The 13,616-nt window shown below is 39.9% G+C and overlaps 1 protein-coding gene across 1 annotated transcript in view; it reads left to right on the top strand.

The window, feature by feature from the left end:
• Nucleotides 1-13,616, top strand: part of aatkb (apoptosis-associated tyrosine kinase b) — a 61,987-nt gene that overhangs the window by 42,897 nt on the left and 5,474 nt on the right. The window contains exons 4-13 of the mRNA XM_056233682.1: nucleotides 2,125-2,204; nucleotides 2,939-3,057; nucleotides 4,048-4,135; nucleotides 5,162-5,295; nucleotides 5,917-6,001; nucleotides 7,381-7,502; nucleotides 7,755-7,904; nucleotides 8,699-12,203; nucleotides 12,307-12,451; nucleotides 12,540-12,749. Coding sequence (XP_056089657.1) covers nucleotides 2,125-2,204; nucleotides 2,939-3,057; nucleotides 4,048-4,135; nucleotides 5,162-5,295; nucleotides 5,917-6,001; nucleotides 7,381-7,502; nucleotides 7,755-7,904; nucleotides 8,699-12,203; nucleotides 12,307-12,451; nucleotides 12,540-12,748 — 4,637 coding nt within the window. The 3' untranslated portion in view covers nucleotide 12,749. The remainder of the gene's footprint in view (nucleotides 1-2,124; nucleotides 2,205-2,938; nucleotides 3,058-4,047; nucleotides 4,136-5,161; nucleotides 5,296-5,916; nucleotides 6,002-7,380; nucleotides 7,503-7,754; nucleotides 7,905-8,698; nucleotides 12,204-12,306; nucleotides 12,452-12,539; nucleotides 12,750-13,616) is intronic.

The following is a 13,616-nucleotide window of genomic DNA, read 5'->3' as shown; positions in this document are numbered from 1 at the left end:
CAAGTCAATACAGATTGTATCAGAGCTGCTTCACAGTATCAATCAAAACAACTTAACAGTGTTTGTTTATTACTGGAAAAAGACATCCAAGTTTGGTAGAGCTGATCAGTGGTATGATGGGTCATTTAATTTGAATATCCCCAACTGAGCAAGCCAAAGGCAACAGTGGCAAGGATAACAAATTAAGAATAATCAAAATTAATATTTATTGTATCGATGAAACCACAAAGTTGGTGTGGAGGTATGTATAATTACAATATAAAGTTTATTTTCTAAAGTAAGATAAAAGTAGCTACATATGACGAAGCTGTTTCTGCGACAGCTCCAGCTCTCCGGTATACTGTCAACGTCCAAATTGACTCTCATTTTCGTTCACTTCTTCCCTTTATAGTGGACTCAACTGCCATGCACTATATAGGGATTAGTGAATGAGTCAACGAGTTAGTGATGATTTCTGACACAGCTTCACACTAACCTACTGTAAAACCCAGCTGTGTTTTGGATCATAGATGGCAAGTAGAGACTAGAAGATGTATTATTATCTGAAAATTTTTCATTTTATACTTTGAGTTTTAATTGAATTTTTACTTTGGTTTTAGTCATTATAAAACTATTTTAAAAAATGTTTGTTTTGCTTTTTTATTTCTAGTTTTAGTAATTTTAAAGTAAACTTATTTATTTTAGTTGCCAAGGCATAATTTCTGCTTTTCAATACATTTTTTTAAAGATGAATTTTTAATCTAATATTTACATTTTATTTCAGCTGTATTTCAATGACCAAAAAGTATTGATTGTTTTCTTTCTTTCTTTCTTGTTGGCTTTGTGCTGCTAATGATGGATATACACATTGATTTGATTCATAAATTAATTTCACGTAATTGCAATCCATGCAATTTGTAACTACATCTTCAGTCTCTTCATAAATGCTGTATGGCTGTTTGCAACCGTTATTGTAATATAATATTTAGGATCCCGTTCCCACATCAAACATTCTGATTTGTTTACCGGCCATTTGCTTTCCCAGACTTAGACTAGAAACCTCAGGAATAATAGCATTAGTGTTTCCGTCCTCTCACAGTGGTACCAAGCAGCACCGCCGGCATGACAAAGAGCCGAATTCTCCCCAGCGAGGGCTCTCTGAGGGGGCAGGCAGAATGAACAGCCTCTACAACACCACATGGGCGTAAAATATGGCTGCTGCATAAAAAGAGAACAGGGAGTAAGACAGTATGTCATGCACCCTTACAATAAACTGTCTGTGTGTGAGCATGATGAGATGAGAGAAAGAGAGAAAGGGACTGTTATGGCATTTTGAGATGATAGAGATATACAAGGATCTGTCTAACGGGAGGTTGAACGATACAGAAAATCACTGGTCAAATCTATCCCTACTGCGGCAGTCTTCATCCTTTCCCTGCCTTCTCTGATTTCTGCATTTCAGAAAAATGCTTTTCAAGCAGTTTGATAGATCACGGCGAGAACTCTTAAGACAGACTCTCGAATTTGATTTTGTGCCGTTTAACCTCACTCTTGCTCAGAAGATTGCTCACTGCCTTTTGGAGAGGATATTTGGAGGATGATTTTTTTAGCTGGAGGAAAATCTTCACGTAATGCACTTACAGCGCTCCGTTGTGCACTAAGGGTGTGTTATGTTGGAACAGTTCAAATATTGTTTAACTAATGATGCTAATTTCTCATTATTCATATTGAGTTTTTTTGTTATTCTTTGCATTTTACATAGCTTTCATTTTTGCTATTTTTTGTATTTTATCAGTTTTGTTTTTATACATTTGCTTATTTGACGATGCAATGGATTTAATGTGTATTATATATAATGGGGTTCCAAGTGTTGAAAATGCTGCTGTTCTGCGTTTTTCTAATTTAATACATTTTTTCATTTCAAATGATATTGTCAACATATGATCATCCTGATGATCATCTTCTCCAGCAATAGAATAGAAGCAAGAACATCTGATGGTCTGCACAATAGAAGTATATTTTATTCGTGTTACGTCATTTTTCAATTTTTTCTACTTTTCTTGATTTCATTAGCCAGATTTTGCCACTGGTCCATGTTTGCCAATTAATATCTTGCTCTGTCTCTGTCTGATAATCATCCTTTAGTCCAGCTCCTGAGATCCACAGATCTTGGCCGCCATAGTTTGCTTTATATAAAGGAGATTGGACATGGCTGGTTTGGCAAGGTAAGTCTAGTTGGTCTATTGTTTATTTGATATTTGTTTTGAATGTCCACCTCGTAGACATGGATGCCCTCGTGTACAGTGCTACAGATCAAAGGTTTAGCTCGGTTTAGCTCTGTAGTTTAAAACCAAGGATGTAAAAATATCTTCCATGCTGCGTTACCTTTGCCATGCCTCAGTAATACTCAAGCTTGTGGGACTCGTGTCTTGACTGTTCCCTGCGAGAATTTCTGTGTTGCAGTAAATTCCAGAAGCACTTTAATATTTCATAGGAATAATTTGTGCCTCTTTCATTCTCATTCTTTTTTCTTTCTCTCTACTTCTTTGTCTTTGTAACACACATACATAAACACACACACACTACCCCAATTACCCCAACTTTCCATTGAATGGGTATGTCCATCTGTATGTCTGTGTCTCTGTGGCTGCATGTTTACCGATGTTTCATCTGGTTTTGTGTTGTTTCGTCTTTCTGCATTTCCCTTTGAGCAACTTTTCGCATGACTCCTGGTCTTGATTTAAATATTTTTGGGTTTGTTTGTCTGTCTTCGATTTCCTTCCTTCCTTCCTATGTGCCCATTTCCTTCTTGTGCACATCTGTTTGTGTCTATCTGTGTCACCCTGTCCATAATTGTGTGTGTTGTCCATTTTCCCTCTGTTCATACCTGTATGTGTGTTTCTGTTGTCTTTCCCTTGTGTGTTTGTGTATATGTGTGTCTGTGGGGTGTCGTTCTCAGGTTTTGTTGGGGGAGGTTCACTCTGGTCTCAGCAGTACCCAGGCGGTGGTGAAGGAACTAAAGGCCAGTGCCAGTGTCCAGGACCAGATGCATTTCCTGGAAGAGGCTCGGCCATACCGGTAAACATATCGTGCATTGCTTGCATTTCATTTATATCTTTTATTTAATTTATTTTGCAAGAATGAATAAGGAGATGGTCAAATACCTCCTGATTGTCCTTCTAAAAATATACTGTATTATTTTTGTTTTTTGTTTTTCTTCCGTAGTACGGAGCCCCCCAGTCCCACTTTGTCAAAAAAATTTATTATAACTATCTCGTGGCCTCAAGATAAGTAACTCGTGGCCTCAAGATACTATCTCGTGGCCTCAAGATAGTAACTCGTGGCCTCAAGATAGTCGAGTCGGCCACGAGATACTATCTTGAGGCCACGAGTTACTATCTTGAGGCCACGAGATACTATCTTGAGGCCACGAGATAGTATCTTGAGGCCACAAGTTACTTATCTTGAGGCCACGAGATAGTTATAATACATTTTTTTGACAAAGGTGGACTAGGGGGGCTCCGTAGTAGTAGAACCCAAAAGAACAATTTAGAAAAATGTCTCTGTTTGTTTGCTTTTTTTATTTCTCCATAAAGTAAAAGTCAGTGGGATCAGTGTTGTTTTGTGGCTTTGGGTAAAATGTCTAGTAAAAAAAATGTGTCATTTGTAACGAACAAACTAAAATGTAGGACATTAAATGGATAGTTCACTCAAAAAATAATATTCTGTCATTTACTCACCTTCATGCTGTTCAAACCCTGTATGACTTTCTTTATTTTGCTGAACACAAAAGAAGATATTTTGAAGAGGGTTGTCCCATAAAATGAAATTCAAAGGGTTTGAAAACTACTCTGACCCCCCTGACTTTTACTAGAGAGAGAAAAAACAGCGAACAGAGAAATTGTTCTTTTGGGTTCTACTACAGAAAAAATAATACAGGTTTGGAACTACACGAGGGTGAATATAAATGATGACAGAATATTCCTTTTTGAGTGATCTCTTTAAAACCAAAGTGGAGACTGACTGTAGTGTATTGCAGTGATGATTGGGGTAAAACTCTTTCTGCAGGTCTCTCCAGCATCCGGCTTTAGTGCAATGCCTCGCTCAGTGCACAGAGGTCACACCCTACTTAGTGGTCATGGAGTTCTGCCCACTGGTTAGTCTAATAGCTCTGTTTTTCTGTTTTTATTTTATTTTATAATTTTTGTGTTTTTTCCTCTCTAAAACCTCTAACCTAAAGTGTTACATTTTGGCTTATCTCATAAACACAATTCATACCTAAAATCAAGCGAATTTGAGGGGAAGAAGTATATTTTGTAAGCAGTGTTGAGGGTAACGCATTACAAGTAACGTGAGTTACATAATCAGATTACTTTTTTCAAGTAACAAGTAAAGTAAAGCATTATTTTTTCAAATAAGTAACACAAGTTACTTGCAATTTCGTGAAAGGGACTTTACATTGCCAAACAAACAAGAAAGCCCAGCCCAGGTGAGAAAAAGTAACGCAAAAGTAATGTAACAAATTACTTTCCATAAAAAGTAACTAAGCAACAGAATTAGTTACCTTTTAGGGTATAACTCGATGAAATGCATTACTTTTAAAAGTAACTTTCCTTAACACTGTTTGTAAGTAACCCGATGATTTTTGCCTGGTGGATGATAAAACCGGTGATAAAAATCCCATAGTCCATATCTATAGACCAGAATATCGTAGTCTTTATAGAATTGGGCTAGTAAGCAACCACATAGCAGCCAGCTAGAACACTCTAGCACTACCTCGCAACCACATAGCAATGTGAAACCCCTCATACTATAGCAACCATATAGCAATGCCGTGGCAATTATGCACAACACCCTAATGTTGTGCCTGCTTGTTTTGTATGTAATTGTGCTTTATTTTATATGGAAGAGCCACACATGAGAGTGTGCTTCTTTATTTTATATCATTCTTCTCCTGTTATTGCTTAGCTAGGTCACATGTGCTACATCATTTAAGTCAACAGATCAACCCTTAGCAACAACATCAAATGTTGCTGACCTAATAATGTCTTGTTATATAACTCCCCCCAGTGGATAGCTGAGGCAAATCAGTCTGACAGCACACTCTTTTGATGATTATGCATACTGATTTGAATTTACACCTTACCTTTGTATTTTAGCATTTGTTTTCCCATGATAACAGGGTGATGTTAAAGGTTACCTGCGCAGCTGCCGGGCAGCAGATTCCTTGACCCCTGACCCCTTACTGCTTCAGAGAATGGCATGTGAGATCACTTCAGGCCTGCTTCACCTTCACAAAAACAACTTCACCCATAGGTCAGCCAACATTTTCATACATAGTTTAATGTATAACATTCTATTTTAATGTGAAAATTCTTGTTTAGAGAACCTTTGAATCCTTTAATTTTAGGAAGTACTGTATAATAGTTATCATCACATCCTTTATTATCACTCTCAAATAGACTATTGGGAGACTGCCATCAGATTTAAAGTATGAGTATGAAGCTAATGAGTGTGAATATCTGCTTTCCCTGCTTCCTGTTTCATGGTTTCTCCCTGCAACAATCTCCTGGTGCTGCCTGAGTGTTTTTACTCCACTCCAGCATCAGTGATTTTGTTGTCGGGGCTCACCACACTTCTTCAAGCAACTTCAACATGTCAGCCAAGATACTGTGAACAGGTTCCTGAAAACAAGAGAGTTATTTTTGGAAAGTAACATCACAATGCAAGTAAAATTATGGCTATTTCTGGCACTGCATCTGTCCTACTTTGTAACTACTACTGTGTTCATTTTATGCGTGGTTCCAATTGAGTAAATAACTTCCAGTTATCTTTTGAGCTAGCTAGTGGTATGAAAACATTTAGGCCATGTTCTATTTTCAGAAGGTGCTTATCATATGTTTATTTATTTATTTATGTTGCTCTGATTTTCTGCAGTGATCTGGCTTTAAGAAATTGCCTGCTAACATCAGACATAAATGTCAAGATTGGAGACTATGGACTATCGCAAAACAAGTACAAGGTATGTACATTTAAATCTATACATTTTTATCAGTTTATATATAGTGTATATACACTCACCTAAAGGATTATTAGGAACACCTGTTCAATTTTTCATTAATGCAATTATCTAATCAACCAATCACATGGCAGTTGCTTCAATGCATTTAGGGGTGTGGTCCTGGTCAAGACAATCTCCTGAACTCCAAACTGAATGTCAGAATGGGAAAGAAAGGTGATTTAAGCAATTTTGAGCGTGGCATGGTTGTTGGTGCCAGACGGGCCGGTCTGAGTATTTCACAATCTGCTCAGTTACTGGGATTTTCACGCACAACCATTTCTAGGGTTTACAAAGAATGATGTGAAAAGGGAAAAACATCCAGTATGCGGCAGTCCTGTGGGCGAAAATGCCCTGTTGATGCTAGAGGTCAGAGGAGAATGGGCCGACTGATTCAAGCTGATAGAAGAGCAACTTTGACTGAAATAACCACTCGTTACAACCGAGGTATGCAGCAAAGCATTTGTGAAGCCACAACACGCACAACCTTGAGGCGGATGGGCTACAACAGCAGAAGACCCCACCGGGTACCACTCATCTCCACTACAAATAGGAAAAAGAGGCTACAATTTGCAAGAGCTCACCAAAATTGGACAGTTGAAGACTGGAAAAATGTTGCCTGGTTTGATGAGTCTCGATTTCTGTTGAGACATTCAGATGGTAGAGTCAGAATTTGGCGTAAACAGAATGAGAACATGGATCCATCATGCCTTGTTACCACTGTGCAGGCTGGTGGTGGTGGTGTAATGGTGTGGGGCATGTTTTCTTGGCACACTTTAGGCCCCTTAGTGCCAATTGGGCATCGTTTAAATGCCACAGCCTACCTGAGCATTGTTTCTGACCATGTCCATCCCTTTATGGCCACCATGTACCCATCCTCTGATGGCTACTTCCAGCAGGATAATGCACCATGTCACAAAGCTCGAATCATTTCAAATTGGTTTCTTGAACATGATAATGAGTTTACTGTACTAAAATGGCCCCCACAGTCACCAGATCTCAACCCAATAGAGCATCTTTGGGATGTGGTGGAACGGGAGCTTCGTGCCCTGGATGTGCATCCCACAAATCTCCATCAACTGCAAGATGCTATCCTATCAATATGGGCCAACATTTCTAAAGAATGCTTTCAGCACCTTGTTGAATCAATGCCACGTAGAATTAAGGCAGTTCTGAAGGCGAAAGGGGGTCAAACACAGTATTAGTATGGTGTTCCTAATGATCCTTTAGGTGAGTGTATATGTAATATCTATAAATTCATAAACATGAGTTTTACATTACATTCATTTACTTTTCAAAGTTAGTTTTGAGCTTTTTCACTCTTCATATCTGTTCATCCCCAGGACGACTACTTTGTGACATCAGACCAGACCTGGATTCCTTTACGCTGGATTGCCCCTGAACTGGTGGATGAGGTTCATGGTAACTTGCTGGTGGTGGACCAAACCAAGGAAAGCAACATCTGGTCTGTACCTTTACTCAATGCTACAACAAATAGCAGATTTTTGCATCCGTGTGCACTGCAGGAAGTATAACATAAATATAATGTTGAATTTAGGCCTTTGTTTTGCAGTTAGGCTGTTTAGGAAGAACGCACCACCTCTTAAATAACCTATATTATTGTAGTGTCTATATGGCTAGATAGATAACAAGTCATTATTGATTGATGCATTAATTGCTATTAGTTACCAGAATATGTTGTAAACTCTGTACATAGGTCACTTGGTGTAACCATCTGGGAGCTGTTTGAGTTGGGGAATCAGCCGTACCGCCATTATTCAGACCGACAGGTTCTCAGCTATGCTGTGAAGGACCAACAATTGAAGCTGCCCAAGCCACTTCTTAAGTACCCTCTTGCTGACCGCTGGTGGGTGTCTAATAAACTTTATGTTGCTCTTACTCATTTAATTAACCATTACCCAGAGTTAGAGTCTTGAATTTTCACTTCGCTAGAGCCTTTAAATTTTCACCCTTGTCTTTTGGAGTCCTTGCTCTTAAAACTATTTTAATGATCAATGATTAATGATTAATATTCATGATCAAATTTATTTAATAGATTTGATCAAGTGTACACTACAAAACATTGTAACACAATGTACTCTATATTTTAATACTTAATAATATAATTTTCCAGTTACAATTTCTAAAAATTCTTAAAAGAAAATAAATTGATTAGAGGACCAACACTGCGTTAAATATTAAGACTTGTTTTTATAGATTGTATCTTGAATAAAATAATAATAATAATAATATGTAAAATACATTTAGTCTTAGTGAATGGTCAGATTTTAGTAAAAAAAAAAAAACTACTGTAAAAAGAACTGAAAGAATGTAAAAAAAAAAAACTGTAAAAAGAATGTTGTAACATCTAAGTTATGTGGTTGTGTTCCCCCGTGATTCTCCTATGTATCCTTTGGATTTTGGATTAAAAACTATTCTGATGGTATCTTCGCCTTCGTGCACTTTTATGTAGCAAAATACAATTATATTTAGTATGCAAACTATTAACAAATTTAATATCTTATGCAGTGTTGCTTCTCAAGTAAATGTATTTGGTTTTAAGAATTTTTTTATTTATTTTCACTGAAAAATAGATCAAAAGTCATAAAAGCTCATTAAGAAGTGTTTGCCTTAAATGTATTTGTGTTTCTGTTTTACCAGGTATGAAGTAATGCAGTTCTGTTGGCTTCAGCCTGACCAGAGGCCCAATGCAGAAGAAGTTCATCTGCTGCTTAGTTATCTATGTGCCAAAGGAGCCAGTGAGGCAGAGGAAGACTTCGAGAAACGCTGGAACTCCATGAGACCAAACACAAGTCATGCTAATCTCCATGGAGCTGGTGCACTTGCAATCAACATGCCCCTCTCATCCACCACTTCATCATTCCCCCTACTGGAGCAGTTCCCCACTGGAGACGGCTACCATTCAGAATCTGGAGATGACATCCTAACAGTTACTGAAACCAGCCATGGCCTCAACTTTGAGTACAAGTGGGAGCAGGCACAGGCTGAACAGCACTACCATTCCTCATCCACCACAGGCACTTTGGGTCAAAGCAATCCACATTGTCAGGAGGTCTACTACCCTCCAGGTGGAATAGTGGGGGGCTGTTCTTTTGAGGGACTCGCCCTAGGGGTTTCTCCTTCATATTATGAGCCCAAACAACTACATAACCCTGTCGTGGTACCAGTCCTGAGTGCCCATAGTCCATCAGTGAGTAATGAATACTATATCCGCATTGAGGAACCCATACAAAGCAATATTGATATGAACTTCACCATGTGTGCTTACAGTCCAGAGTTCGGGGGCAGCAATGGAAGCTTTCTAACAGGTAGTGGAGACTCTGGGGAGTGTATAATCTGTCCCCCTGAAGCTAAACCAGACATTTATTGGTCAGCAGATGTCCATAAAAGCAGTGCCTATGATTCGGATACCAGTCCTGCCATGTCTTTAACAATGGAGCCTCTTTTGGGACATGGTAGCCCCCTTAGGGCATGGGAGTCTGGTCACTATGTCTCATACAAAGACAGGGATGGAGGTTACTACTATGAACCATCACCTCCTAAGGTCATGGAGCACTACCTGATACGAGACCCAACACAGCCTCCACACGAGAGCTGGGGGTCTCGAAGCCTGAGACAGGCACTCGGGGAACTGGAGGACCCTTTAGGCATCTCACCATCACTTGGAAGTCCTCCCCAAGGCTATGCTGATCCTTACTTGGAGAACATCCAAGGCTCCATTATAGGAAAGAATGTTACAGGAGGATACTATGATATGATGGGCTCCTTGAGGAAAACTATGCCAGGTAGCCACTCAGTTTGTATTGACATGGCGTCAGGTGGTGCTATATTTGTAGGACGAGATGACAGCGACTCTGATGAAGAGGAATACATTTTTGTGGAGAGACGAGGAAGAAGCTGGTCCACCGGCAATCCAGCAAATACAAACACAATGACTTTGCATCAGAGGCGGGGGTCTGGTCACCAGGATTCGTATGCAGACTTCCACTACACTATGCCAATGACAGACATTGAGGATACGTGGCCAGAAGAGCAGACCCTGCCGTACCATATGGCTAAACCTGTTGACTACTTAGAGACAACGGTAAAAAGTAACACTTGCTTGGTGCATGGAAGACACATAACTTCAAACCCTTCACCCGAGTGCAACTCGTATATCCATATGTGCCATGAACCCAGAGAGGCTGAAGTGTATCCTGTACCATGTTGTCAAGCTTTGAGCAGTTCACATTTTGTAGACCCTCTAACAGGAACACTTGTGAGGAACTGCTTCATGATCGACTGTATTCCAGGGAAAACCATGACATTGCCCCCAAAAAACCAACATCTAGGCCAAGCACCTTTATCTGCTGGACATATAGTCTCCAAAATAGAGTCATCAAGGGAAGGAGCCAAAGAGTTTGACATTTCGGAGCAATATGTGCATATTGCGGCAGGGGAAACCAACTTAAAACAAGAAAAAGCTTTGCATCAAGATGCATCTTCAGCAGATCCTAAAACTGAAATTACTGCCATCCCTTCACAGTTGAAAAAATCCCTATCAGAGTTACCCAAATCAGAGCCAGAGTCAGAGTTGAGTAAGACAGCGGACAGCGGTGTGGACCGTGGATGCTCTAGTATCAGCCTGGTAGAGATTGATGACTGCAGCGATGATGACATCACTGATGTAACCTCAGGGATTTTTTGTGAATTCACGGTAGAAGCAGAAAATGTTGACTACGCCAATCCAACATTCAAGTCATTACAAAAGCAGGTTGGTACCCCTGATTCAATGGACTCCATTGACATACCATCTACAGCATGTTCTAGTGAGACACTCAGCCCTGCCTCCATCCACCCATCAAGCTCTCCCAAGACTGTGGACAGTGGTTATGACACCGAAAACAATGAATCTCCAGAGTTTGTCCTAAAGGAACCCCATGAGCTACAAGATTCCAAGGCTTTTATCCAACCATTGGGAAAGGTAACATCTGGGACTAACTTTGTCAGTGAAGAACAAGAGGTTAAAAGGACAGAGGAAGAGAAGTTAGAGGGCAATGTTGATACTGTAATGGCCTTTACAACATCTGAGAGCAATGATGGAGAACTGAAAGCACTGAGTGATAAAACTCCATACAGAGATTCGGCCTACTTCTCTGACTATGATGCTGGGAAAGATAAAGAAAGCGAAGAGGACATCAATGAACTTGATGATCAGAAAGATGGACTGGAGGAAATTATAGATAAAGAGGAGCTACTTCCTCCACAGAAGGAGACAGAGGGAGAGGAATATTGTATGACATCTACAAGGGGCCATGAAAATACTCCAGAAAAGGCTGATGATTCCACCTCAAACAATCCATCTAAGATAGATGAAGGTGTGTCTGCTTGCAACACAATCTGTAGTGTGTCCCTCTCACCTCCTGACAATGAAGTGTCTGCCATAAAAGATCATTTTGATGATGATGATGAAAATCTTGGTATAGATTCAGATCTTTCTGCAGAACTTCCACCACCAAAATCAGAAGTATCTGATTCAAATACTTTTCTTGGTCCTGATGTAAAGCAAGAGGACTCTTTCACACAAGTTGGCATTGAAGATAGTCTGACTCCTTACCAATCTGAGGGCGATGTTGTAAACACCAAAATTGAGTCCATTTCAGAGGTCCTTAATGATGAGAATGAAGCGGCCATGTTCAAAGATGTGGGCTGTACTATTTTGTCTGAAGAGGAATTAGCGTCTCAGAAGGAAACAGCAGAAAGGAACAGTTTCTCTACACATGAGGGGCTGGAATCCAGAAGGAAGGACTGTGAAGAAGGAGGACGTAAAAGAAGCTCCATACGTTCTGGCTCTCCTCCTCCTCCATTAGAAGGACGGGTATCTCCCACAGATGGAGAGGAGGCAGATGAGGAAGATGGTGACTCTGAAGACAGCGATGAATCCGATGAGGACCTGTGCACATACAGCATCCAGGAGCAGAGCGAAGAAAGCGAGGATGAGATCTTGACCGTTCCTATTATTGTGAGCGATTGCAGTGATGCACACAAACTCAGAAGCCTACTTAAGATGCCAATGGTGCTCAGTGATTCACTGTCTGATGAAATGGAAAGCAAAAAGAAGGTGGTGTCATTCTTCGATGATGTCACCGTCTTTCTGTTTGACCAGGTATGTATTGTCCAGATATTTCAAGACAGTTTTCGATGACATATTGAATCACATTTGAGTACTTTTGAAGTTTAATCATAAAATTTTGTGTCAATGCCTCCAGGAAAGTCCAACCAGAGAGTTGGCAGATCACAGTTTTCCCTTGGGTGGAGAGACAAGCAAATCGAGCGCAAAGAGTAAAGTGCAAAACCAACAGGAAAAAGTCAATGCCTCCGATGACTCTTCTGATGGAAACATATCAGAAGAGAGTAAGCTTCTTCTTCTTTTTCGCTGCACAAAAGATTTAAGTATCTATCACACTATCTATTTACCATCCTTCTTTGTCTTTGATCTTAGGTGCAGGGTTTGAATGGGAAGATGATTTCCCATTGTTGCCCCTTCCCACATCTTCCGAGGGGTCTCCTCCGGACATCACTGCAAAGCCGAGCCTACCGACCGGCATCACTAAACCTGTTGCACAAGTCTCTCGTTTTACCATTTCTCCATCCAATGTGTCACGTTTCTCCATTACACATGTCTCGGATTCAGATATTGATTCTGCATGAGGTGAGACAGCATGTTTGAAGCAGTGTTTTTATCATTAACGGAAGCTAAAACATTTAAACATCTGTATATACAATATACAATTAAAGGGGTCCTATTTTGCTTTTTCACTTTTTCAAATTTTGTGTATAATGTTGCTGTTTGAACATTAAAAAAGATCTGCAAGGTTACAAAGCTCAAAGTCCACTCCAAAGGGAGATATTCTCTTCAACAGAAAACTGTTTTCAAGAACTACAACAAATGGCTCGTTGGGACTACAACGTGCTTTTTCCGGATCTTGTGGAGTCACAATGTCACTCATTTAAATAATACCCGCCCAAGGAATATGCAAAAAAAAGTGGGAAAGGCATGGTTGAACTGTGCTAGAGAAGACGAAGAAGACCTCCTGCTTTAGTAATGTGTTGTTGCCATGTTGAAGAGATGCTGGGTTTTTTTCACTCCAGTTCCATAAACTTTGTTTGGCCTTCCTATGGTGGATGTATATAGAAAACAGTGGCTAAAATTTATTTTTAACACTGTTCCTGAACATTATAACCCCAACGTTTATCGCTGTGCTTCACATTTTACGGAGGACAGCTTCCAGAACCTAAGAGAGTACAATGGCTGCTACACACAAAAACTTCTCCTGAAAGACTGAGCAGCCGGGACAAGTAGTTGTTAATGGATCACAACATGTATGATTTATTTGTGGCTCCGCTAGCCTGCTAGCCAACATTACAATGTTGATGAAGTGTTTAGTTATGGGGCTCTTGCTTTTGTAAGTCTGTTTACTGATCTTTCACTGTGGAACCCACCACTCTGAAACGTCCTGTAAAATCCGTGCTTGCAAAGATTCTGTGCGATCTTCTTGTTCGTAAACATTCTCAGGGT

This window comes from Rhinichthys klamathensis, unplaced genomic scaffold (genome assembly GCF_029890125.1).
Source record: "Rhinichthys klamathensis goyatoka isolate OS25496 unplaced genomic scaffold, OSU_Roscu_1.1 h1tg000376l_1, whole genome shotgun sequence".
NCBI lineage: Eukaryota > Metazoa > Chordata > Actinopteri > Cypriniformes > Leuciscidae > Rhinichthys > Rhinichthys klamathensis.
Note: the sequence above shows the minus strand (reverse complement) of the source record. Positions and strands in the feature narration are given on the sequence as shown.